General features: G+C 37.6%; 1 protein-coding gene across 2 annotated transcripts in view; it reads right to left on the reverse strand.

The window, feature by feature from the left end:
- Nucleotides 1-25,278, reverse strand: part of LOC133618476 (collagen alpha-1(XI) chain-like) — a 189,095-nt gene extending 163,817 nt beyond the window's left edge. For both annotated transcript variants that reach the window (XM_061978862.1, XM_061978861.1), the window contains exons 1-2: nt 24,908-25,278; nt 699-863 (exon numbers count right to left, since the gene is read on the reverse strand). In XM_061978862.1, coding sequence (XP_061834846.1) covers nt 699-863; nt 24,908-25,016 — 274 coding nt within the window. In that variant the 5' untranslated portion in view covers nt 25,017-25,278. The remainder of the gene's footprint in view (nt 1-698; nt 864-24,907) is intronic.
- Between the last annotated feature and the right edge of the window lie 850 nt (nt 25,279-26,128).

Here is a 26,128-nt window from a genome sequence, read left to right on the forward strand (position 1 = left end):
TTGTGATTTGTACGTTTTCAGGATGTGCTTGTTCTATTTTTGGTCAAAGTACAACAAAGAAAACAAGTTGTCTTTATTTTTAAGTTGTCATGCCATGTGTAGAGGGGGGGCGTGGCCTGCAGACCTGCAGCGAAGTGGGGTGTGCCAGGACCGGCTTCGAGATCAGCGTCTCCACACCATGATTTGACCATTCCGGCCCACTTGGGAATGGACTTTCCTCCGTGCGGCCCCTGAGCTAAAAATACTTTGACACCCTTTACTATATTAAAAAAAATAATTAGCACCAACAGCACAGTTAGGGACAAGTTATCTTTGTAACAGATTTCCCGACTTCTCATAACAATAGATTGAAACGGGGTGACCGGATTTCTCTCCGGCCACGTTAAAGTGGCGCGTCTGGAAAAAGAGTGTTCAGAAGAAATATGTGGTGGCTTTCGAGGGATTCTTGATCCATGCTCATGTTTACATTTCAGTTTCGGAAAAAAAAATGGCTCTTGAAGTGTAGTATTGTACAAATAATGGCTGCCTTCTGCGTCTAATAAAAAAGTGGCAGACAGAGTCAAAAGCGAAGCGTGCCAAGAACAAGGATGGCAGCAATTACACTTCATTATTGACATTGGCACGGGCGTTGTCCTTAATTGGACACAATACAGCCCCAGCTCCTGTTCCTTCTCACTAGGGCGAAACGTGACATTTACCTGGGAAAAGCTGCTTGGTCGGAGCGCTGATCTGAGCCGTCTTGCTCACTCGGTAGGCGATGTCGGGCTTGGAGCCTCTCCTCATAGGGCAGAAGCCGGGCGTCTTCTTCACTCCTTGAGGGGAGCTCTTGAAGCCCAGAACCTTCAACACGTCCACAGGCTCGGCTGTGGCAAAGAGAAAAAAATTGTGATGTTAAACTCTGGGGATGTTATTTTTTTCTTCAGATAAAATTGTGTGTGAATGTCACAAATGTCTGAAATTTGGTAATGCACGAATAAAGGACTAGGCTAGTCGACATCAAAATATATTCAAACCCCCCCTGGTGGCTGTGGGCGGTATAATGTCCGCTTTTATTTTGCTTAGTTCCTTTAACCCATGACGCAAATCTCCCCCCCAAAAAAATTGTGTGTAAATGTCACAAATGTCTGAAATTTAGTAATGCACGAATAAAGGACTAGGCTAGTTGACGTCAAAATATATTCAAACCCCCCCTGGTGGCTGTGGGCGGTATAATGTCCGTTTTTATTTTGCTTAGTTTCTTTAACCCATGACGCAAATCTCCCCCCACCCCAAAAAACTGTGTGTAAATGTCACAAATGTCTGAAATTTAGTAATGCACGAATAAAGGACTAGGCTAGTCGACGTCAAAATATATTCAAACCCCCCTTGGTGGCTGTGGGCGGTATAATGTCCGCTTTTATTTTGCTTAGTTTCTTTAACCCATGACGCAAATCTCCCCAAAAAATTGTGTGTAAATGTCACAAATGTATGAAATTTAGTAATGCACGACATTGACATATATTCAAACCCCCCTGGTGGCTGTGGTCGGTATAACGTCTGCTTTTGTTTTGGCTTAGTTTCTTTAACCGATGACGCAAATCTCCCTCCCAAAAAAATTGTGTGTGTGTCACAAATGTCTGAAATTTAGTAATGCATGAATAAAGGACGATACTAGTCGACATCAAAATATAATCAAACCCCCCCTGGTGGCTGTGGGCGGTATAATGTCCGCTTTTATTTTGCTTAGTTTCTTTAACACATGACGCAAATCTCCCCCCCCCAAAAAATTGTGTGTGAATGTCACAAATGTCTGAAATTTAGTAATGCACGAATAAAGAACTAGGCTAGTCGACATCAAAATATATTCAAACACCCCCATGGTGGCTGTAGGCGGTATGATGTCCGCTTTTATTTTGCTTAGTTTAACCCATGACGCAAATCTCCCCCCCCAAAAAATTGTGTGTGAATGTCACAAATGTCGGAAATTTAGTAATGCACAAAAAAAAGGCAGAGGCTAGTCGACATCAAAATATATTCAAACCCCCCTGGTGGCTGTGGGCGGTATAACGTCCGCTTTTATTTTGCTTAGTTTCTTTAACCGGGGACGCAAATCTCCCAAAAAATTGTGTGTAAATGTCACAAATGTCTGAAATTTAGTAATGCACAAATAAAGGACTAGGCTAGTCGACATCAAAATATATTCAAACCCCCTCTGGTTGCTGTGGGCGGTATAATGTCCGCTTTTATTTTGCTTAGTTTCTTTAACCCATGACGCAAATCTCCCCAAAAAATTGTGTGTAAATGTCACAAATGTCTGAAATTTAGTAATGCACGAATAAAGGACTAGAGTAGTCGACATCAAAATATATTCAAACCCCCCTGGTGGCTGTGGGCGGTATAATGTCCGCTTTTATTTTGCTTAGTTTCTTTAACCCATGACGCAAATCTCCCAAAGAAATTGTGTGTAAATGTCACAAATATCTGAAATTTAGTAATGCACGAATAAAGGACTAGAGTAGTCGAAAATCAAAATATATTCAAACCCCCCCCGGCTGGCTGTGGGCGGTATAATGTCCTATTTTATTTTGCTTAGTTTCTTTAACCCATGACGCAAATCTCCCCAAAAAATTGTGTGTAAATGTCACAAATGTCTGAAATTTAGTAATGCACGAATAAAGGACTAGGCTAGTCGACGTCAAAATATATTCAAACCCCCCTTGGTGGCTGTGGGCGGTATAAGGTCCGCTTTTATTTTGCTTAGTTTCTTTAACCCATGACGCAAATATCTCCCCCCCCAAAAATTGTGTTTGAATGTCACAAATGTGAAATTTGGTAATGCACAAATAAAGGACTAGGCTAGTCGACATCAAAATATATTCAAACCCCCCCGGTGGCTGTGGGCGGTTTAATGTCCGTTTTTATTTTGCTTAGTTTCTTTAACCCGTGACGCAAATCTCCCCCCCCCAAAAAAACTGTGTGTGAATGTCACCAATGTCTGACATTTAGTAATGCACGAATAAAGGACTAGGCTCGTCGACATCAAAATATATTCAAACCCCCCCTGGTGGCTGTGGGCGGTATAACGTCCGCTTTTATTTTGCTTAGTTTCTTTAACCCATGACGCAAATCTCCCCAAAAAATTGTGTGAATGTCACAAATGTCTGAAGTATAGTGACAAAGTAATAGAGGACTTCAATGCTCGCTGATTTTGATTGATTGATTGATTGAAACTTTTATTAGTAGATTGTTTCCCCTCTGGGTGATGGACGGCTGGCAGTGCTTCATAGCAGCAGTCGACCTCCAGGGCCCCAATTCCCCGCCCCTCTGTTGCGAGTTGTCGTGATTAAATGTAACTTTATGTGTGCATTGCATGGAGGTTTTTTCCCAATCCAGACTAGGCCCCCTTAGGAGCCCAGTCTAGATTGTATTTTTTTACTCATCTTTTTCCTTTTAACAACCCTCAGTAAACGTTGGGGAACTGAGGAGACCAATTTTTGAAGCTTTTCAGGTGGAATTCTTTCCCATTCTTGCTTGATATACAGCTTATGTTGTTGAACGGGGTCTCCGTTTTGGTCAGTCTAGTAAATTCTGTCTTCATATGTCACTCTTCTGTACTGTGCTCAACTTTGCTATTTATGAGGCTTCACACACAATCATCAGACGTTTTTTTTTTTTAACTTTTCTTGACTGTAGCTGATTGTTTAATAAAAAGGGATTTTAAGTCTAATTCAATTTCTTTTTCATTTGCCAGAAACAAAATCTATTAATTACTGCTTGCAATTAGTTGCACATTAATTTGGCTTTTTAAAGAGACGTCTACCAACAGTCACATGACCCAGTTTCACCAATCAAACAGAGCCTGGCAGTCACATGACCTCAATCAAATTACACACTGTAAAAAGTGATATAATGTCAGATTAAGCAGCGGAACTCGTCAATGTTTTCTTTAGTGTTGTCCCGATACCAATATTTTGGTACCGGTACCGGTACCAAAATTTTTTCGATACTTTTTCTAAATTAAGGGGACCACAAAAAATTGCATTATTGGCTTTATTTGAACAGAAAATCTTAGGGTACATTAAACATATATTTCTTATTGCAAGTTTGTCCTTAAATAAAATAGTAAACATACAAGACAACGTGTCTTTTAGTAGTAAGTGTCATGTCTGTGTGATCATGTTTTGTTTTAGTCATGTTCGGTTTTGTTTTTGGACTTTTTGTGCACTATTGTTTGTTTTGTCACCATAGCAACCATTAGTTTTCACCTGTCACGTCACGCACCTGTTTCACGTTTTGAGTCACGCACCTGTTTTCACTAATCATGTCTGTAGTATTTAAGTTCATTGTTTTCAGTTTGTCTTTCTGGCGACATCCGGATTCATACCCCACACTCTCCACACACCCTTATGACCCTTGCTGCTCTTTTTCATGCCGTTTTCTCGTCCAAGTAGGTTTTCTTTATTCATGCCATAGTTTGCAAGTTTTGTTTCATTGTTCATAGTTTCTGCCTTTGTGCAAGTTTTGTGTTTATAGTCAAGTTTTGTACTTCCGCCCTTGTGTGCGCCTTTAGTTTGTTCTTTTTGTTATAGTAAAAATAAATATGTACTTACATTCCCGTCTCGCCCGAGCCAACTTTCCGTTGCCTTCTGGAAAAACTAAACCCAAGGACCAAGTCTTGACAGTAAGTAAACAAACAAAGACTCCTAATTAGTCTGCTGACATATGCAGTAACATATTGTGTCATTTATCATTCTATTATTTTGTCAACATTATTAAGGACAAGCGGTAGAAAATTTGAAAATTATTAATCTACTTGTTCATTTACTGTTAATATCTGCTTATTTTCTCTTTTAACATGTTCTATCAACACTTCTGTTAAAATGTAATAATCACTTATTCTTCTGTTGTTTGTTACTTTATACTAGTTTTGGATGATACCACAAATTTGGGTATCAATCGGATACCAAGGATCATACATTGGTCATATTCAAAGTCCTCATGTGTGCAGGGACATATTTCCTGAGTTTATAAACATAATATTAAAAAACAAATTAAAAAACGAAGGAAGATGTTGTGATGCCAATAAATATCGGCGTAATCATAGTAGTATCGACTAGATACACTCCTGTAATTGGTATCATTACAGTGGATGTTTGGTATAGATCCACCAATGGCATTTGTTTACATTTTTACACTGGAGATCTACGGTGTTCACCTTTATCGTCAGTTTTTAAGCCAAAATGCGTCCGTTCTACCTTTTCTGTCTACACACTGTGTCTGCTTCTAAGTACTCCGTGATTGTGCGCTGCCGAACATGCTCGTCTGCTCGTAAAACCAGCAATGACACGACGTGACGACGACGGCGGCGCGGGAGGGGTGGAGGACCGATACTTTTCAGCGGCGGTATAGTACCGAATATGATTCATTAGTACCACGGTACTATACTAATACCGGTATACCGTACAACCCTAGTTTAATTACAAACTATGAAAAAGAACACGTGTATCATCTTCCGGTGTCAGAAGAATTGTTCACATTTCAGTCTACAAGAATTCCATTTCCAACCAGAAAAAAACTGTTGTGGTAAGTCGTACACGTTTTTTTTATGTTTTAGGTGCGTATATGCTATCATCAGCCCTGTTATAAACTGTAAAATGTGCATCTTTTGTCATATATGCTGTCTCTCACACACACACACACACACACACACACACACACACACACACACACCTACACACACATACTGGTTATCATTTGGAATGGGGACCCTGGGAAAAAAGAGTTAATATGGTTCATGGGGGACCAAATTTAAATAATTTTGCATAATTCACACAAATTTGTACGTGACTACTGAGGACCATTTAAAAAAAAAAAAGTTCAAATTAAATACAAACCCCGTTTCCATATGAGTTGGGAAATTGTGTTAGATGTAAATATAAACGGAATACAATGATTTGCAAATCCTTTTCAACCCATATTCAATTGAATGCACTACAAAGACAAGATATTTGATGTTCAAACTCATAAACTTTATTTTTTTTTCGCAAATAATAATTAACTTAGAATTTCATGGTTGCAACACGTGCCAAAGAAGTTGGGAAAGGGCCTGTTCACCACTGTGTTACATGGCCTTTCCTTTTAACAACCCTCAGTAAAGGTTTGGGAACTGAGGAGACACATTTTTTAAGATTCTCAGGTGGAATTCTTTCCCATTTTTGCTTGATGTACAGCTTAAGTTGTTCAACAGTCCGGGGGTCTCCGTTGTGGTATTTTAGGCTTCATAATACGCCACACATTTTCAATGGGAGACAGGTCTGGACTACAGGCAGGCCAGTCTAGTACCCGCACTCTTTTACTATGAAGCCACATTGATGTAACAGGTGGCTTGGCATTGTCTTACTGAAATAAGCAGGGGCGTCCATGGTAACGTTGCTTGGATGGCAACATATGTTGCTCCAAAACCTGTATGTACCTTTCAGCATTAATGGCGTCTTCACAGATGTGTAAGTTACCCATGTCTTGGGCACTAATACACCCCCATACCATCACAGATGCTGGCTTTTCAACTTTGCGCCTATAACAATCCGGATGGTTCTTTTTCTCTTTGGTCCGGAGGACACGACGTCCACAGTTTCCAAAAACAATTTGAAATGTGGACTCGTCAGACCACAGAACACTTTTTCACTTTGTATCAGTCCATCTCAGATGAGCTCAGGCCCAGCGAAGCGACGGCATTTCTGGGTGTTGTTGATAAACGGTTTTCGCCTTGCATAGGAGAGTTTTAACTTGCACTTACAGATGTAGCGACCAACTGTAGTTACTGACAGTGGGTTTCTGAAGTGTTCCTGAGCCCATGTGGTGATATCCTTTACACACTGATGTCGCTTGTTGATGCAGTACAGCCTGAGGGATCGAAGGTCACGGGCTTAGCTGCTTACGTGCAGTGATTTCTCCAGATTCTCTGAACCCTTTGATGGTATTACGGACCGTAGATGGTGAAATCCCTAAATTCCTTGCAATAGCTGGTTGAGAAAGATTTTTCTTAAACTGTTCAACAATTTGCTCACGCATTTGTTGACAAAGTGGTGACCCTCGCCCCATCCTTGTTTGTGAATGACTGAGCATTTCATGGAATCTACTTTTATGCCCAATCATGGCACCCACCTGTTCCCAATTTGCCTGTTCACCTGTGGGATGCTCCAAATAAGTGTTTGATGAGCATTCCTCAACTTTATCAGTATTTATTGCCACCTTTCCCAACTTCTTTGTCACGTGTTGCTGGTATGAAATTCTAAAGTTAATGATTATTTGCAAAAAAAAAAAATGTTTATCAGTTTGAACATCAAATATGTTGTCTTTGTAGCATATTCAACTGAATATGGGTTGAAAATTATTTGCAAATCATTGTATTCCATTTATATTTACATCTAACACAATTTCCCAACTCATTTGGAAACGGGGTTTGTACTTTAACTTGAGTCTGAAGTAACAGTACTCATACTTGAGAACCATTTTTTGGCTCCACGACCCACCTCTGCAGGGCACGCAGCGAGCGAGTCGTATGCATGGGGAATAATGTCAAATTAAACAACGAATCACGTTGCCGTTCAGTCGAGAGGTTATATTATTTTGGAGATGCATGTCGAGCTACGCAGGAGGGCGAGCCGACATGGCGCTGGCGCCTCGACACAAGCGCATAGTCCAGGTTTAAGAGTTCCTGTTGCTGCTGGTCACTTTCCGCAATTATTAGAGCATAAAAAAGGGCGAAAATAACTACTTCTTTTTTGTTTCTACGTCAGACCGCATTCCTGACGCTTGTCCTTAAGCTCCGTCTCTGCTATTTCCTGTCACGTGATAACAAGGAAACGGGGGCCGGCTAATGGCGTTTGTTTTGATTCAAAAAGTGTTGACACAATAGAGGGAGGACTGAACGATATAACATGCACTGTGCCTTTTGAACAGATGTTTGCTTTCACCCTCCACTTCACTGCACCCACTTCTGGACCGCTTTTGATCGGGCCCCAACTTTAACTATAGACGAGAACGAGATGAGAAAAAGGCACAAAACCGCGACTCTGACTGCATGCGACATTTGTCTAGCCTTCTTTTTAGCATCTGCCAAACGTGAAAAACTAGAAGCAGTATTTTCATCCTTGTTTATCTGTGATTTTGGCGGGATTAAGCAAAAACAAAAACGACAACACTTATTCCCACGGAGAAAATGCGCTCCAAAAATTCACTAACAATGGTGCAAATCTCGAGAAATATTCCCTTTTTTTCATCACACACTGCAAAAACTGAAATCTAAGTAAAATAAAATATCTCAAATAAGGGTGATATTTGGTTATTTTCTGTCTGATAAGATAATTCTTCTCACTAAGCAGATTTTATGTTAGAGTGTTTTACTTGTTTTAAGGGTTTTGGTCCTAAATGATCTCAGTAAGATATATGACCTATATTGAGTAAAACATGCTTAAAACTAGAATATCAACTGATGCAAAGCTGTGTCATCAACACTCACAAGTATAAAACTACTTTTTTAAAGTAATAATTTCTTACTTCAAGCATGAAAAAAAAAATCCTGACGCCGAGCGCATATCATTATGTCAAGATAATGGCACTGGCATTTACTTAATTTAAGAATATTTTTCAACATATTGAGCAAAAAGGTCTTTTTTTTCTACCAAGAAAAGTGCACTTGTTATTAGTGAGAATAAACTTATTTTAAGGTATTTTTGGGTTCATTGAGGTTAGCTAATTTTACTTGTTTTGGAAATTCTTGACAAGCCAAATTTTCTTGTTCTATTTGCAGATAATTTTGCTTAGTTCAAATAAAATACCCCTATTTTATTTTATTTTTTTCTTGTTTTTGAACACTGACTTTTTGCAGTGCGGAAAATAACCCGTTTTGTACACTGTCGATGTGGGTCAATGCCCAGTATTTTTATCCTTGTGATTATGGCGGGATTAAGCAAAAACAAAAATGACAACACTTATTCCCACGGAGAAAATGCGCTCCAAAAATTCACTAAAAATGGTGCAAATCTCGAGAAATATTCCCTTTTTTTCATCACACACTGCAAAAACTGAAATCTAAGTAAGATGAAATATCTCAAATAAGGGTGATATTTGCTTATTTTCTGTCTGATAAGATAATTCTTCTCACTAAGCAGATTTTATGTTAGAGTGTTTTACTTGTTTTAAGGGTTTTGGTCCTAAATGATCTCAGTAAGATATATGACCTATATTGAGTAAAACATGCTTAAAACTATAGTATCAACTGATGCAAAGCTGTGTCATCAACACTCACAAGTATAAAACTACTTTTTTAAAGTAATAACAATAATAATAAAAATCATGATGTATGCATATCATTATGTCAAGATAATGGCACTGGCATTTACTTAATTTAAGAATATTTTTCAACATATTGTGCAAAAATGTCTCTTTTTTTTCTACCAAGAAAACTGCACTTGTTATTAGTGAGAATATACTTATTTTAAGGTATTTTTGGGTTCATTGAGGTTAGCTAATTTTACTTGTTTTGGAAATTCTTGACAAGCCAAATGTTCTTGTTCTATTGGCAGATAATTTTGCTTAGTTGAAATAAAATACCCCTATTTTTTTTTCTTTTCTTGTTTTTGAACACTGTTTTTTTGCAGTGCGGAAAATAACCCGTTTTGTACACTGTTGATGTGGTTCAATGCCCAGTAAATGTGTTCCTGTATAGTATTTCTCCAGCAATGGTCATGTGGTGACATAATTGATGGTATTTTGAGAGGTAGTCATTGAAGTCGGACATCGCTGAAGGCCCGCCACTGCATTACAATAAATGTAAAAAATTCCCGCCGACTAAGGTGGGCACCATAAAGACATATCAAGTTATATCTATGGATACTGTTAACCAACATACGGACAGATAGTGCGAGCTAACATACGGAAAGATACCGCTAGGTAACATATGAACAGATGCTGTTAGCCAACATACAGCTAGATACTGCTAGCTTACATCATACTTGCCAACTCTCCCGGATTTTCCCGGAGACTCCCGAAATTCAGCGCCTCTCCCGAAAACCTCCCGGGACAAATGTTTTTCCCGAAAATCTCCCGAAATTCAGGCGGTGTCGACAGCCTGTTTTCACGTCCGCTTTCCCACAATATAAACAGCGTGCCTGCCCAATCACGTTATAACTGTAGAATGATCGAGGGCGAGTTCTTGGTTTCTTATGTGGGTTTATTGTTAGGCAGTTTCATTAACGTCCTCCCAGCGCGGCAACAACACACAACAGCAGTAACGTTTTCCTCTACCGTAAAGCAGTTCGTCTGCCGTAAACGGCAATGTTGTGACACTCTTAAACAGGACAATACTGCCATCAACTGTACTGTACAATAAAATATATTCATCGTGTTGTACAATAACACCTAGGGCTTTTAGAGAGTGCAGTGCACAACTGCGCACACAACAAGGAGACGAAGCAGAATGCATCATCAGAGAGGGTGTTCAGCATGGTTAGAAAAATAGTGACAGAGAATAGAACAAGGATGGACAATTCAACCCTTAACTCAACAATGAGTAGATGAGTGTTATGTGTGTGTATATGTGTAAATAAATGAACACTGAAATTCAAGTATTTCTCTTATTTATATATATATATATATATATATATATATATATATATATATATATATATATATATATATATAATAGAATAAATATATATATACGTATATGTATAGCTAGAATTCACTGAAAGTCAAGTATTTCTTATATATATATATATATATATATATATATATATATATATATATATATATATATATGAAATACTTGACTTGGTGAATTCTAGCTGTAAATATACTCCTCCCCTCTTAACCACGCCCCCAACCACGCCTCCGCCCCAACCACGCACCCCCACCCAGCCACCACCCACCTCCCGAAATCGGAGGTCTCAAGGTTGGCAAGTATGGCTTACATACAGACAGATAGTGCTAGCTAACATTCGGACAGATATCGCTCGGTAACATATGAACCGATGCTGTTAGCCCACATACGGACAGATAGTGCTAGCTTACATACAAACAGATAGTGCTAGCTAACATACGGACAGATTCCGCTAGGTAACATATGAACAGATGCTGTTAGCCCACACACGGACAGATCGTGCTAGCTTACATACAGACAGATAGTGCTAGCTAACATACGGACAGATACCGGTAGGTAACATATGAACAGATGCTTTTAGCCAACATACGTACAGATCGTGCTAGCTAACATACAGACAGATAGTGCTAGCTAAGATACGGACAAATACCGCTAGCTAACATACAGATAGAAACTGCTAGCTAACATACAGACAGATAGCATTTTTGCGAAAAATAATGTATCACCATCTAAAGCTGTTTGTTAGCTAGTTAGCGGGATTACACCCCCCTCCCCCACCCCACGCCGTCATCATCGCTTGTTTCCCCTCGGTGTGATGGACGGCTGACAGTGCTTCATAGCAGCAGTCGACCTCCAGGGCCCCAACTCCCCGCCCCTCTGTTGCGAGTTGTCGTGATTAAATGTAACGTGTTTATGTGTGCATTGCATGGAGGTTTTTTCCCACTCCAGACTAGGCCCCCTTAGGAGCCCAGTCTAGATTGTATTTTTTTACTCATCTTCTTCCCCAGCGTTTTACCTTTTTCTTATCTTTTACGGGGGGCGCCTTTGGGGACCCATCAGCGTTCCTGTTCTGTAACCCTGTACACGGTTTGTTTGTCTAATCTTGAACGGGTTTGTGCTGAAAACATAGTTTTGTTGTACTTGTGCAATGACAATAAAGTCCTATCCTATCCTACACAAACAGACCACACAACTAACTTTTTCAAAGCAAAAACTGTTTGGTGCAATTCTGGATACAAAAGTCAATAGAACAATTATTTAATAATGAAGGAGTTTGGGTCATAGTTAGTGTTCCCCCGTCCCTATCATTGTTCTAGTACCACATGTTAGGAATGATGTTATGGAGTGGAGGCTTGTTGCCAACAAGACTTCGTGATCTATCTAAGACATTGACGTTGTTAGGCCTATTTTAGGAGGGCTCAAGCCCCCCTATAATATTCTCAAGCCCCCCTAAATAATTTGGTGGGTTTTTTTGGTTTTTTTTCCAAATAAATGCCGACCTATTCATTATAAAGTGGCCCAAATATGAGTTTAAATAAATAATCATATAACCTGTTATTATTCACTCAGTTTCCCCTCACTTCGTAGCGTAAGGTAGAGAGCCCCTTTAGTGCGTCGGTATCCAATCCATTCCACTTGTTCATATAGAAAATGCCCATATCACTCAAATTCCAGCCCGCATTTTCTCTGCGACCTTGCTTGCGGTCCTGCAGGTGTACGAAGCATATTATCTTCCTTTACAATGAGTGAAGCTGCACAAAACCTTGTGTGTGCAATTGTAAATCATTTATTTTTTAAGTTTTGTGTTTCTTGTAGAATCTATATAAAGTAATATACATTAGCCTATTGTTAAAATAATGAAAAAAATATCATTAAATGTATTTGTTTTATTGTATTGTTACATTAATAGCTGTTTTATTATTATAGGATGGCTTGTTAAACATTTAATAGGATTTTCAGAGGGAGGAAAAACCAAGACATTTAATATAAAATGTAAATGAATAAATACATAAAAAGAAAAAGAAAATATATGGTTAAAAGCCATCGTCCCGGGGAGCATTTCATTTCGTCCCGTGCATTTAAAAAAAAAAAAAATAATAACAATGAATAATTTCTAAGTCTTTGTTAGCCGTTTGTGGAAGTTTTGTGCTCGTGCGTAACATTCGCTCGCATCCTGTGCATCTCCTGGGGGCAAAGCCCCCCCTGTCCTTAAAAGCTAGTGACGCCCCTGATCTAAGATCTATGAGTGTGACTAGGCCTGGGCCAAGAACACATTTTTCTGGCACTATATTGTCCCACAAATTGTTGTTGATAAACGATATTATTGTCTGCATTATTATTCTTTGCTTAAAGGTGATCTTTGATGAGTTTATGGCGTGTGTGTTGAGAGAAGTGTTCTATGCTAGGTTTGCTGCTATCCATTTGGAACGAACCATTTTGTATTTTTGACAGAAGGGTGTTGGTAGTCTATTCTTAATTTGATTCAAGCAAAAATATTATTGAAGTTTTACGGCTGTATTCATATTACATTAACATTCATGTCTGTTAGAATAATCATGTGTATATTTTCACACAACTTTATGCTTATGGGCCGTTGCTATAGTTAATATCAATTGTGCTGAGGCTGTATTTTTCTATCTATGCAAAGCTAGCAATCCAAAAGATTGCAAGTCGTCCCGTATCAGCAGGGGCGTCACTAGCTTTTAAGGACAGGGGGGGCTTAGCCCCTAGGAGATGCACAGGATGCGAGCGAATGTTACGCACAAGCACAAAACTTCACAAACGGCAAACAAAGACTTAGAAATTATTCATTGTTATTATTATTATTTTAGAAAAATGCACGGGACGAAATGAAATGCTCCCCAGGACGATGGCTTTTAACCATTTTTTTTCTTTTTCTTTTTATGTATTTATTCATTTTACATTTTATATTAAATGTCTTGGTTTTTCCTCCCTCTGAAAATCCAATGAAATGTTTAACAAGCCATCCTATAATAATACAACAGCTATTAATGTAACAATACAATAAAACAAATATATTTAATGATGTTGTTTTCATTATTTTAACAATAGGCTAATGTATATTACTTTACATAGATTCTACAAGAAACACAAAACTTAAAAACTAAATTATTTACAATTGCACACACAAGGTTTCGTGCAGCTTCACTCATTGCAAAGGAAGATAATGTGCTTCGTACACTTGCAGGACCGCAAGAAAGGTTGCATTATTGGCTTTATTTTAACAAAAAAATCTTAGGGTACATTAAACATATGTTTCTTTTTGCAAGTTTGTCCTGAAATAAAATAGTGAACATATAAGACAACTTGTCTTTTATTAGTAAATAAACAAACAAAGGCTCCTAATTTAGCTGCTGACCTATGCAGTAACATATTGTGTCATTTATCATTCTATTATTTTGTCAACATTATTAGGGACAAGTGGTATAAAATTAATTATTCATCTACTTGTTCATTTACTGTTAATATCGTTCTCTTTTAACATGTTCTATCTACACTTCTGTTAAAATGTAATAATCACTTATTCTTCTGTTGTTTGGATACTTTACATTAGTTTTGGATGATACCACAAATTTGGGTATCAATCCGATACCAAGTCGTTACAGGATCATACATTGGTCATTGGGGCGGCATAGCTCAGTTGGTAGAGTGGCAACTTGAGGGTTCCAGGTTCGATTCCCGCTTTCGCCATCCTAGTCACTGCCGTTGTGTCCTTGGGCAAGACACTTTACCCACCTGCTCCCACCCACACTGGTTTAAATGTAACTTAGATATTGGGTTTCACTATGTAAAGTGCTTTGAGTCACTAGAGAAAAGCGCTATATAAATTTAATTCACTTCACTTCACTAAGTCCTCGTGTGCCCAGGGACATATTTCCTGAGTTTAGAAACATAATATATACATAAAAAAAAACCAAATGAAGACATAATCATAGTAGTATCGACTAGATACGCTCCTGTACTTGGTATCATTACAGTGGATGTTAGGTGTCAATCCATCAATGGCGTTTGGCGGTACTTTTCAGTGGCGGTATAGTACGGAATATGATTCATTAGTATTGCGGTACAATACTAATACCGGTATTTGTCTCTTTAGTGAGAAGGAAGCAAATTAAAACTTTTAGACTGCATCAGGACTACATGATATAAAATAAGATAGTAAATATCCAATCACAGAATCATAATGGGTGTCAAGTAAGAGTTGCCAATGATGTCTGAGGTCGTAAAAAAAAGCAAAAAAAAACATCCGCCGCTAAATATTTCCACTTTTTCCCCGCTGAAGCTGACGGCACGTGAAGCCGAGGAAGTGCTGATCGTGCTGTTCCTGTTGGGTGGCTGTTTCTGAAGGGGGGCGGAGAGTCTTCTGCTGGATCTTGGAAGTCCACATGCTGAAGCTATTATGGAACTGGCACCACTCCCTGCAACCCCCCCAAGTAAAACATACACGAGACTAAACTAGGATGGACCCGACTTCTCTTTCTGCTGCTACTTCATCTTTCAGCTGAAAAATAGCAACATAAGTCGAGAATCGGATTAAAGACGGCGTATTTTTTTAAGTGGGGTGTCCTTCCAGTAAGTGGTCAATTGTACGGAATATGTACTGTACTGTGCAATCTACTAATAAAAGTCTCAATCAATCAATCAAAAACCCTTTCCAGCTGGGCTATGGTTTATTTTCCCGTGCGTGGTTGATCCCGTTATTCACCTTTAATAAAATAGCTTTTAAATGTGTCAAAATAATATTTAAAAAATATCTGTGATAAATAAACACAATGTGATGAATACATTTTATTTAGAAAAAAATAACATTGTTTTGGTGGGCTACAAGCCATTTTATTCCCCTAGAATAAAATGGCTTTTAAATGTTGTGTCAAACTAATATTTAAAAAATATCTGTGATAAATAGACACAACACGATGAATACATTTTATTTAGAAAAAAATAACATTGTTTTGGTGGGCTATAAGCCATTTTATTCTAGGGGAATAAAATGGCTTTTAAATGTTGTGTCAAAATAATATTTAAAAAATATCCGCGATAAATAGTCATAACGTGATGAATACATTTTATTTAGAAAAAAATAACATTGTTTTGGTAAAATGGCTATAAAATGTTGTGTCGAAATAATATTAAAAAAAATCAGTGATAAATAGTCATAACGTGATGAATAACATTTTATTTAGAAAAAAATAACATTGTTTTGGTGGGCTACTAGCCATTTTATTCCCCTTGAATAAAATGGCTTTTAAATGTTGTGTCAAAATAATATTTAAAAAAAATATCAGTGATAAATAGACACAACCCGATGAATACATTTTATTTAGAAAAAACTAACATTGTTTTGGTGGGCTACTAGCCATTTTATTCCCCTTGAATAAAATGGCTTTTAAATGTTGTGTCAAAGTAATATTTCAAAAATATCCGTGATAAATAGTCATAACGTGATGAATACATTTTATTTAGAAAAAAATAACATTGTTTGGTGGGCTACGAGCCATTTTATTCCCCTTGAATAAAATGGCTTTTAAATGTTGTGTCAAAATAATAATTAAAAAATATCCGTGATAAATAGACACAACACGATGAATATATTTTATTTAGAAAAAAATAACATTGTTTTGGTGGGCTATTAGCTATTTTATTCCCCTTGAATAAAATGTTTTTTAAATGTTGTGTCAAAGTAATATTTCAAAAATATCCGCAATAAATAGTCATAACGTGATGAATACATTTTTTTTTAGAAAAAAATAACATTGTTTTGGTGGGCTACTAGCCATTTTATTCCCCTTGAATAAAATGGCTTTTAAATGTTGTGTCCAAATAATATTTAAAAAATATCTGTGATAAATAGTCATAATGTCATGAATACATTTTAATTAGAAATAAATAACATTGTTTTGATGGGCAACTAGCCATTTTATTCTCCTTGAATAAAATGGCTTTTAAATGTTGTGTCAAAATAATAATTAAAAAATATCCGTGATAAATAGACACAACACGATGAATATATTTTATTTAGAAAAAAATAACATTGTTTTGGTGGGCTACTAGCTATTTTATTCCCCTTGAATAAAATGTTTTTTAAATGTTGTGTCAAAGTAATATTTCAAAAATATCCGCAATAAATAGTCATAACGTGATGAATACATTTTATTTCGAAAAAAATAACATTGTATTGGTGGGCTACGAGCCATTTTATTCCCCTTGAATAAAATGGCTTTTAAATGTTGTGTCCAAATAATATTTAAAAAATATCTGTGATAAATAGTCATAATGTCATGAATACATTTTAATTAGAAAGAAATAACATTGTTTTGGTGGGCAACTAGCCATTTTATTCCCCTTGAATAAAATGGCTTTTGAATGTTGTGTCAAAATAATATTTAAAAAAATATCCGTTATAAATAGACATGACGCAATGAATACATTTTATTTAGAAAAAAATAACATTGTTTTGGTGAGCAACGAGCCATTTTATTCTCCTTGAATAAAATGGCTTTTAAAAGCTGTGTCAAAATAATATTTGAAACATATCCGCAATAAATAGTCATAACGTGATGAATACATTTTATTTAGAAAAAAATAACATTGTTTTGGTGGGCTACTAACCATGTTATTCCCCTTGAATAAAATGGCTTTTAAATGTTGTGTTAAAATAATATTTTAAAAATATCTGCAATAAATAGTCATAACGTGATGAATACATTTTATTTAGAAAAAAAAAACATTGTTTTGGTGGGCTAAAATGGCTTTTAAGTGTTGTGTCAAAAATAATATAAAAAAAATATCTGTGATAAATAGTCATAACACGATGAATAGATTTTATTTTGAAAATAATAACATTGTGATTGTGGAGGGTGACTAGCTATTTTATTCCCCTTGAATAAAATGGCTTTTAAATGTTGTGTCAAAAATAATATTTAAAAAATATCCATGATGAATAGACGCAACATGATGAATACATTTTATTTAGAAAAAAATAACATTGCTTTGGTAAAATGGCTTTTAAATGTTGTCTCAAAATAATATTTAAAAAAATATCCGTGATAAATAGACACAACGCGATGAATACATTTTATTTAGAAAAAAATAACATTGTGGTTTTGGTGGGCAACTAGCATATGTATTCCCCTTAAATAAAATGGCTTTTAAATGTTGTGTCAAAATAATATTGAAAAAATATCTGTGATAAATAGACATAACGCGATGAATACATTTTATTTAGAAAAAAATAACATTGTTATGGTGGGCTACTAGCCATGTTATTCCCCTTGAATAAAATTGCTTTTAAATGTTGTGTTAAAATAATATTTTAAAAATATCTGCAATAAATAGTCATAACGTGATGAATAAACTTTATTTAGAAAAAAAAAACATTGTTTTGGTGGGCTAAAATGGCTTTTAAGTGTTGTGTCAAAATAATATAAAAAAAATATCTGTGATAAATAGTCATAACACGATGAATATATTTTATTTTGAAAATAATAACATTGTGATTGTGGAGGGCGACTAGCCATTTTATTCCCCTTGAATAAAATGGCTTTTAAATGTTGTGTCAAAATAATATTTAAAAAATATCCATGATGAATAGACGCAACATGATGAATACATTTTATTTAGAAAAAAATAACATTGCTTTGGTAAAATGGCTTTTAAATGTTGTCTCAAAATAATATTTAAAAAAATATCCGTGATAAATAGACACAACGCGATGAATACATTTTATTTAGAAAAAAATAACATTGTGGTTTTGGTGGGCAACTAGCATATGTATTCCCCTTAAATAAAATGGCTTTTAAATGTTGTGTCAAAATAATATTGAAAACATATCTGTGATAAATAGACATAACGCGATGAATACATTTTATTTAGAAAAAAATAACATTGTTATGGTGGGCTACTAGCCATGTTATTCCCCTTGAATAAAATGGCTTTTAAATGTTGTGTCAAAATAATATTTAAAAAATATCCATGATGAATAGACGCAACATGATGAATACATTTTATTTAGAAAAAAATAACATTGCTTTGGTAAAATGGCTTTTAAATGTTGTCTCAAAATAATATTTAAAAAAATATCCGTGATAAATAGACACAACGCGATGAATACATTTTATTTAGAAAAAAATAACATTGTGGTTTTGGTGGGCAACTAGCATATGTATTCCCCTTAAATAAAATGGCTTTTAAATGTTGTGTCAAAATAATATTGAAAAAATATCTGTGATAAATAGACATAACGTGATGAATACATTTTATTTAGGAAACAAATAACATTGTGGTTTTGGTGGGCTACTAGCCATTTTATTCCCCTTGAATAAAATGGCTTTTAAATGTTGTGTCAAAATAATATTAAAAAAATATCCGTGATAAATAGTCATAACACGATGAATACATTTTATTTAGAAAAAAATAACATTGTGGTTTTGATGGTAAACGAGCAGAGAGCCTTTGCTTCTTGATAAAAAATTTAAAAAAAAACCTTGTGAGAATACCTTTCTGCATTACTGCATGCCTCAAGGCCTCATATATTCCAGATGTGCCAAATTGCTAAGGACACCCACCCCCAACCCTGATACGCCCCCTCCACTCTCCTTTTTCTTTCCACTGCAAATCCCCCCCCCCCCCCCAAAAAAAACATCCTGCAGCTCATTGTTCATAGATAATCAACTATAATCATGACTGGGCAAATTTAATGGAGTGTTTGTAAGCCATTAACAGCTCATTGGTCAGCGCGTGTCAGCACCAAGCTACTGACATCATGATGAGAAACACAGCCACTCGGGTGCATGCAGAGACTAGAAAGAAAGTTCACATCATTTAAGGCAGGGGTGTCAAACGTACGGCCCCAGGCCCGGATCAGGCCCTCAAACAGGTTTTATCCGGCCCGCGAGGTGAGTGTACTAAGTATAAAAATGTGCCTGAAATTTTTGAATGAAAGAAACAGCTGATCTAAATGTGTCCACTAGATGTCACAATAGCAATTCTTTGTATCTTTGTAGATGATGTGCAAAATAAACCACATCAGTCGAGGAAAATGATCAAGCTACATAAATAACATCCTGTAATTTATCTTGATGGACTGAAAATTAACACCAATGAGTTGACTGATTAACATTATCACATAATTTCTTCAGAAAGTATAAAAAAACAACAAATAATAAATCCTTTTCAACCCATATTCAATTGAATGCACTACAAAGACAAGATATTTGATGTTCAAACTCATAAACTTTATTTTTTTGTTGCAAATAATAATTAACTTAGAATTTCAAGGCTGCAACACGTGCCAAAGTAGTTGGGAAAGGGCATGTTCACCACTGTGTTACATGGCCTTTACTTTTAACAACACTCAGTAAACGTTTGGGAACTGAGGAGACACATTTTTTAAGCTTATCAGGTGGAATTCTTTCCCATTCTTGCTTGATGTACAGCTTAAGTTGTTCAACAGTCCGGGGGTCTCCGTTGTGGTATTTTAGGCTTCATAATGCGCCATACATTTTCAATGGGAGACAGGTCTGGACTACAGGCAGGCCAGTCTAGTACCTGCACTCTTTTACAATGAAGCCACGTTGATGTAACACGTGGCTTGGCATTGTCTTGCTGAAATAAGCAGGGGCGTCCATGGTAACGTTGCTTGGATGGCAACATATGTTGCTCCAAAACCTGTATGTACCTTTCAGCATTAATGGCGCCTTCATAGATGTGTAAGTTACCCATGTCTTGGGCATTAATACACCCCCATACCATCACACATGCTGGCTTTTCAACTTTGCGCCTATAACAATTCGGATGTTTCTTTTCCTCTTTGGTCCGGAGGACACGACGTCCACAGTTTCCAAAAACAATTTGAAATGTGGACTCGTCAGACCACAGAACACTTTTCCACTTTGTATGAGTCCATCTTAGATGAGCTCAGGCCCAGCGAAGCCGACGGCGTTTCTGGGTGTTGTTGATAAACGGTTTTCGCCTTGCATAGGAGAGTTTTAACTTGCACTTACAGATGTAGCGACCAACTGTAGTTACTGACAGTGGGTTTCTGAAGTGTTCCTGAGCCCATGTGGTGATATCCTTTACACACTGATGTCGCTTGTTGATGCAGTACAGCCTGAGGCATCGAAAGTCACGGGCTTAGCTGCTTACGTGCAGTGATTTCTCCAGATTCTCTGAACCCTTTGATGATATTACGGACCGTAGATGGTGAAATCCCTAAATTCCTTGCAATAGCTGGTTGAGAAAGGTTTTTCTTAAACTGTTCAACAATTTGCTCACGCATTTGTTGACAAAGTGGTGACCCTCGCCCCATCCTTGTTTGTGAATGACTGAGCATTTCATGGAATCTACTTTTATACCCAATCATGGCACCCACCTGTTCCCAATTTGCCTGCTCACCTGTGGGATGTTCCAAATAAGTGTTTGATGAGCATTCCTCAACTTTATCAGTATTTATTGCCACCTTTCCCAACTTCTTTGTCACGTGTTGCTGGCATGAAATTCTAAAGTTAATGATTATTTGCAAAAAAAACAAATGTTTATCAGTTTGAACATGAAATATGTTGTCTTTGTAGCATATTCAACTGAATATGGGTTGAAAAGATTTGCAAATCACTGTATTCCGTTTATATTTACATCTAGCACAATTTCCCAACTCATATGGAAACGGGGTTTGTAGAATACTATTAACTGCAACATGTAAGTGTAAAAAAACATTATGACTTGTACATTTTCAGAGTGTGCTTGTTCTATTTTTAAACAAAGAACACAATCTGACGTTGTCTTTATTTTTAAGTTATCGTGCCGTGATTTTTACCAGTCCGGCCCACTTGGGAGTAGATTTTTCTCCCATGTGGCTCCCCCCGATCTAAAATGAGTTTGACACCCCTGATTTAAGGGAACCCGGCCTGGACTATAGAGGCTTGGAAATCCTCCTCGCCGTCTCGCCTCCAGGCGTCAGGTTTGATGCGTGATTAAGACGGAAAGCTTTCTTTCTTTTTTTTTCGGGACGTCTTTGAAGGTCCTAACAAGGTCTGGCAGCAATGACATCAATTAAAGTCCCCGCCTCTCTTGAGACCTCGCAAATGTTTGCATATCTGGCAATTATGGTGAGCTTGCAACTCAATCAGAGGGACAGGAAGCTGCACTTTGATGGGTGCACAAAATAAAAGACTCTTTTTGTAGGCATAACAGACTATTTTGTTTTTGGAGCTAACAAAAAAAAGCGTAACTTCGACAGTACTTTTATATTCCATGGCTATAGTTCGCACAGACAAAGGAAATATAATTCAAAGTTAATGTGACCCACATATGTTTCTTTTTTTCAAAGCAGTCAAAATACTCCACATTCTCTTTTTTCTTTTTCCATCGACGCCCTCTTTTTCGGATCTTTTGGGGGGGGGGGGTCATAATGTGGAAAGATGGAAAAGATATCCTTCAAGCCAGGATGTGGATTCCATCAAGCCTTTCTCTCCCTCTGATGTCCAAAAGGGTTGAATCAGACTATTTTCTGGGCTGTTAAATAACAAGTATGGCTAGATTGGAATGTCATATTCACACACAATGCTGAAAGGATACAAGTAAATTAAACTAACAGGCACAACTGACACGTTTTTCTCATTATTCCAGGAGGAAAAAACCCTGGTTTCCACTTAGGAAACCAACTCACACTTGTGTTTACTTTTTGGTTCAAGTTTTAATGCTTGATCAACTGCAAAAGTGGACCACTTGAGTGATGGAGTCACTTTATTTAGAGGAAAAAATAATAAATACCGTATTTTTCGGAGTATAAGTCGCACCGGCCGAAAAATGCATAATAAAGAAGGAAAAAAACATATATAAGTCGCATTTTTTTGGAAAATGTATTTGATAAAACCCAACACCAAGAATAGACATTTGAAAGGCAATTTAAAATGAATTAAAGCTGCAAGTAGCGATGGACGGGACCGACTTTGACGGCACATAAAATCTAAACCGGAGCAGTAATTAAAACTCTTTTGTCAACTTTTAATCAGAAGGGTTCAATCTCTCTCCTGTGCTAGTTTGAAGCCGACACGACAAACGCGTTTAGAGGAGATAATGTTTGAAAATAGGTGACCGGTTTTTACAAAACTTTTGTTTTGAAGGGGGAATTGCAAACTTCCTGTTGATTTTTGCTGGGGGTTGTCAATATATGAAATGTAGGTCTAAGTGAGACCTACATAGAGGTTTTTGTTTCATGTCTCTAAGACATTCCTACTGGAAGTTACAGGCAGTTTTGTCTGAGTTTTTTCCTAGGGAGCGCTAGAGCGCAATTTTGAGTTTTGGAGTTTGGTTTTTTGGTTAGATGGCAATTTTCACCAGTCCTGATGTGTGTGTCAAATATGGTGAGTTTTTAAGCATCTTAATGGGGTCAAATTACAGCTCAAAGATGCGGTGGAATAATAATAATAATTAAAGCTGCAAGCTGCAATGGACGGGACCGACTTTGACGGCACATACAATCCAAACCGGAGCAGTAATTAAAACTCTTTGGTCAACTTTTAATCAGAAAGGTTCAATCTCTCTCCTGTGCTAGTTTGAAGCCGACACGACAAACGCGCTCAGAGGAGATAATGTTTGAAAATAGGTGACCGGTTTTTACAAAACTTTTGTTTTGAAGGGGGAATTGCAAACTTCCTGTTGATTTTTCCTGGGGGTTGTCAATATATGAAATGTAGGTCTAAGTGAGACCTACATAGAGGTTTTTGTTTCATGTCTCTAAAACATTCCTATTAGAAGTTACAGGCAGTTTTGTCTGAGTTTTCTTCCTAGGAGCAGTTGTGTCTGTGTTTTTTTCCTCGGGGGCGCTAGAGTGCAATTTTGAGTTTTGGGGTTGGGTTTTTTATTAGATATTATTTTTTGTCAGTCCTGATGTGTGTGTCCAGTTTGGTGAGTTTTGAAGCATGTTAAGGGGGTCAAATTACAGCTCAAAGAGGCAAAAGTGACTTTTTTTACTCAACTTTTGTTTTGAAGGGGGAATTGCAAACTTCCTGGTGATCTTTGCTGGGGGTTGTCAGTGTATGAAATCTAGGTCTAAGTGAGACCTACATAAAGGTTTTTGTTTGATGTCTCTATGACATTCCTACCGGAAGTTACAAGCAGTTTTGTCTGTGTTTTTTCCTAGGGGGCGCTAGAGCGCAATTTTTTTTAATTAAAAAAAATATATATATATATATATATTTTTGTCATTAAAAATGCAATCATGCTTGCTTACGGACTGTATCCCTTGCAGACTGTATTGATATATATTAATATATAATGTAGGAACCAGAATATTAATTACAGAAAGAAACAACCCTTTTGTGTGAATGAGTGTAAATGGGGGAGGGAGGTTTTTTGGGTTGGTGCACTAATTGTAAGTGTATCTTGTGTTTTTTATGTTGATTTAATTTATAAAACAAAAAAAAAACAACATACCGATAATAAAAAAAAAACGATACCGATAATTTCCGATATTACATTTTAAAGCATTTATCGGCCAATAATATCGGACATCTCTAATCCGGACCAGCTTTTAGAATCCCCAAGTGGAGAACTTGACCCAAAACCTTTTTTTTCATGACAACTTGGCCAACAAGAATGAGAATAAAGCCCACGAGTGCACCGAGCTCTGCCAACAACAAGTAGCGGGACCTATCAGCGCTCACCTCACGCAACCACGCCTAAATGTGGCATTTTTGGGGGTCGGAACCTTTAATCACTGCCAGTCTGACCTGCTTTAAAGTCATAAAAGTGGTTTAAGGAAAGGTCAGTGGGCCGTGTGGACACGTGCATGGGTTGAAAGTCAGGTGCAAGACTATTTTTACACACAATATTTATGATAATTAAGATAGTTTTGTCACACTTGGGTTGCCAGGTGATTGCTAAGCTGGAGTTGTAGTAGAGATGCCATGTTCTGTTGCGAGTTTGTCGTGATTAAATGTAACGTGTTTATGTGTGCATTGCAAATTAGTTTTTTTTCCTTGGACTCAGTCTGGACCCCCTACCGAGGATCCAGCCTTTGACTGATATTTTTTTTACTCTTCCCCCTTTTCCCAATATCACCTTTTTCCCACCTTTTTTAAGGAGCGCCATAAAAATTGGCTGTCCCGTATGCGGTCTCGTCTTGTCTCCCTGTAACGTATGTCTGCTCTTAGTGGGACTGTGCCGAAAATGTACTTTTCAGTTCTTATGTGTCTTGTGCATGTTAAGAATTGACAATAAATCATCCTGAGTCTTGAATGTTCCTACCTGCTCGGATGGAGACAGCTTGCAGAAGTAAAACCAGGACGGCGGCGAGAGCGGAATCCCAAAGCCAACTTTTCGTCCTCCACCTGACGGGCCGCCTCTGCGTTTCCATGGTGATCGTCGGCTCGGATGCGCCCTTCGGCAAAATAAATAGAGGAAAAAGAAGCTTCTTGCCTTCCCACAATCCCGGACAGCAGCAGCAAAGTGTGTGGCGCTCGCACTACAGCTCCATGTGGGGAAGAATCACGATGCGTCTGGCGGGCCTGACTGGAACCTTCAGACCTTCAGCAGCAGACCGGCTCCCCTCCTCCAAGCAAGCCCTGCTCCACACTGATGGTGGAGATAGTGATGGAAAAAAAAAGCTGAAGGCTTTCTTGAGGAGGTTGGACAGGAGCCCCAAAAGGAGGATAGTCACTGTGGAAATCACCAGTGGGGAAAGTTGTCAAGGGGCCGGCCACCAACGCCTCCTCACCCCCACCACCCGCCCCCTTGGTCCTCTCTTGGTCCTGCCCCCTTTTTTTTTGCAAGGGCATCAGGTGCAGCCCGATTGACAGGAGGTGCCTCAAAGCAGCCAAAAGTTGCTAAACGACCAACACAATGGGGGACAGATTTGTTATTTTCATTCATTTATTTTTTTTCTTTCATTTTCTATTTATCTCCTTCATTGATGTGCATTTTTGATCAATAGACAATTAAACTTTAGCAACTAAACACATATTTACTAGAGATGTCCAATAATACCGGACTGCCGATGTTATCGGCCGATAAATGCTTTAAAATGTAATATCGGAAATTATCGGTATCGGTTTCAAAAAGTAAAATGTATGACTTTTTAGTACGCCGCTGTGTACACGGACGTAGGGAGAAGTACAGAGCGCCAATAAACCTTAAAGGCACTGCCTTTGTGTGCCGGCCCAATCACATAATATCTACGGCTTTCCACCCACACAAGTGAATGCAAGCCATACTCGGTCAACAGCCATACAGATCATAACAATAAACAACTTTAACACTGTTACAAATATGCGCCACACTGCGAACCCACACCAAACAAGAATGACAAACACATTTCGGGAGAACATCCGCACCGTAACACAACATAAACACAAGAGAACAAATACCCAGAAGCCCTTGCAGCTCTAACTCTTCCGGGACGCTGCAATATACACCCCCCGCTACACCCCCTCAACCCCGCCCACCTCAACCTCCTCCCAAATTCCAAGC

Source organism: Nerophis lumbriciformis, linkage group LG19, assembly GCF_033978685.3.
Source record: "Nerophis lumbriciformis linkage group LG19, RoL_Nlum_v2.1, whole genome shotgun sequence".
In the NCBI taxonomy this organism is placed as follows: Eukaryota; Metazoa; Chordata; class Actinopteri; order Syngnathiformes; family Syngnathidae; genus Nerophis; species Nerophis lumbriciformis.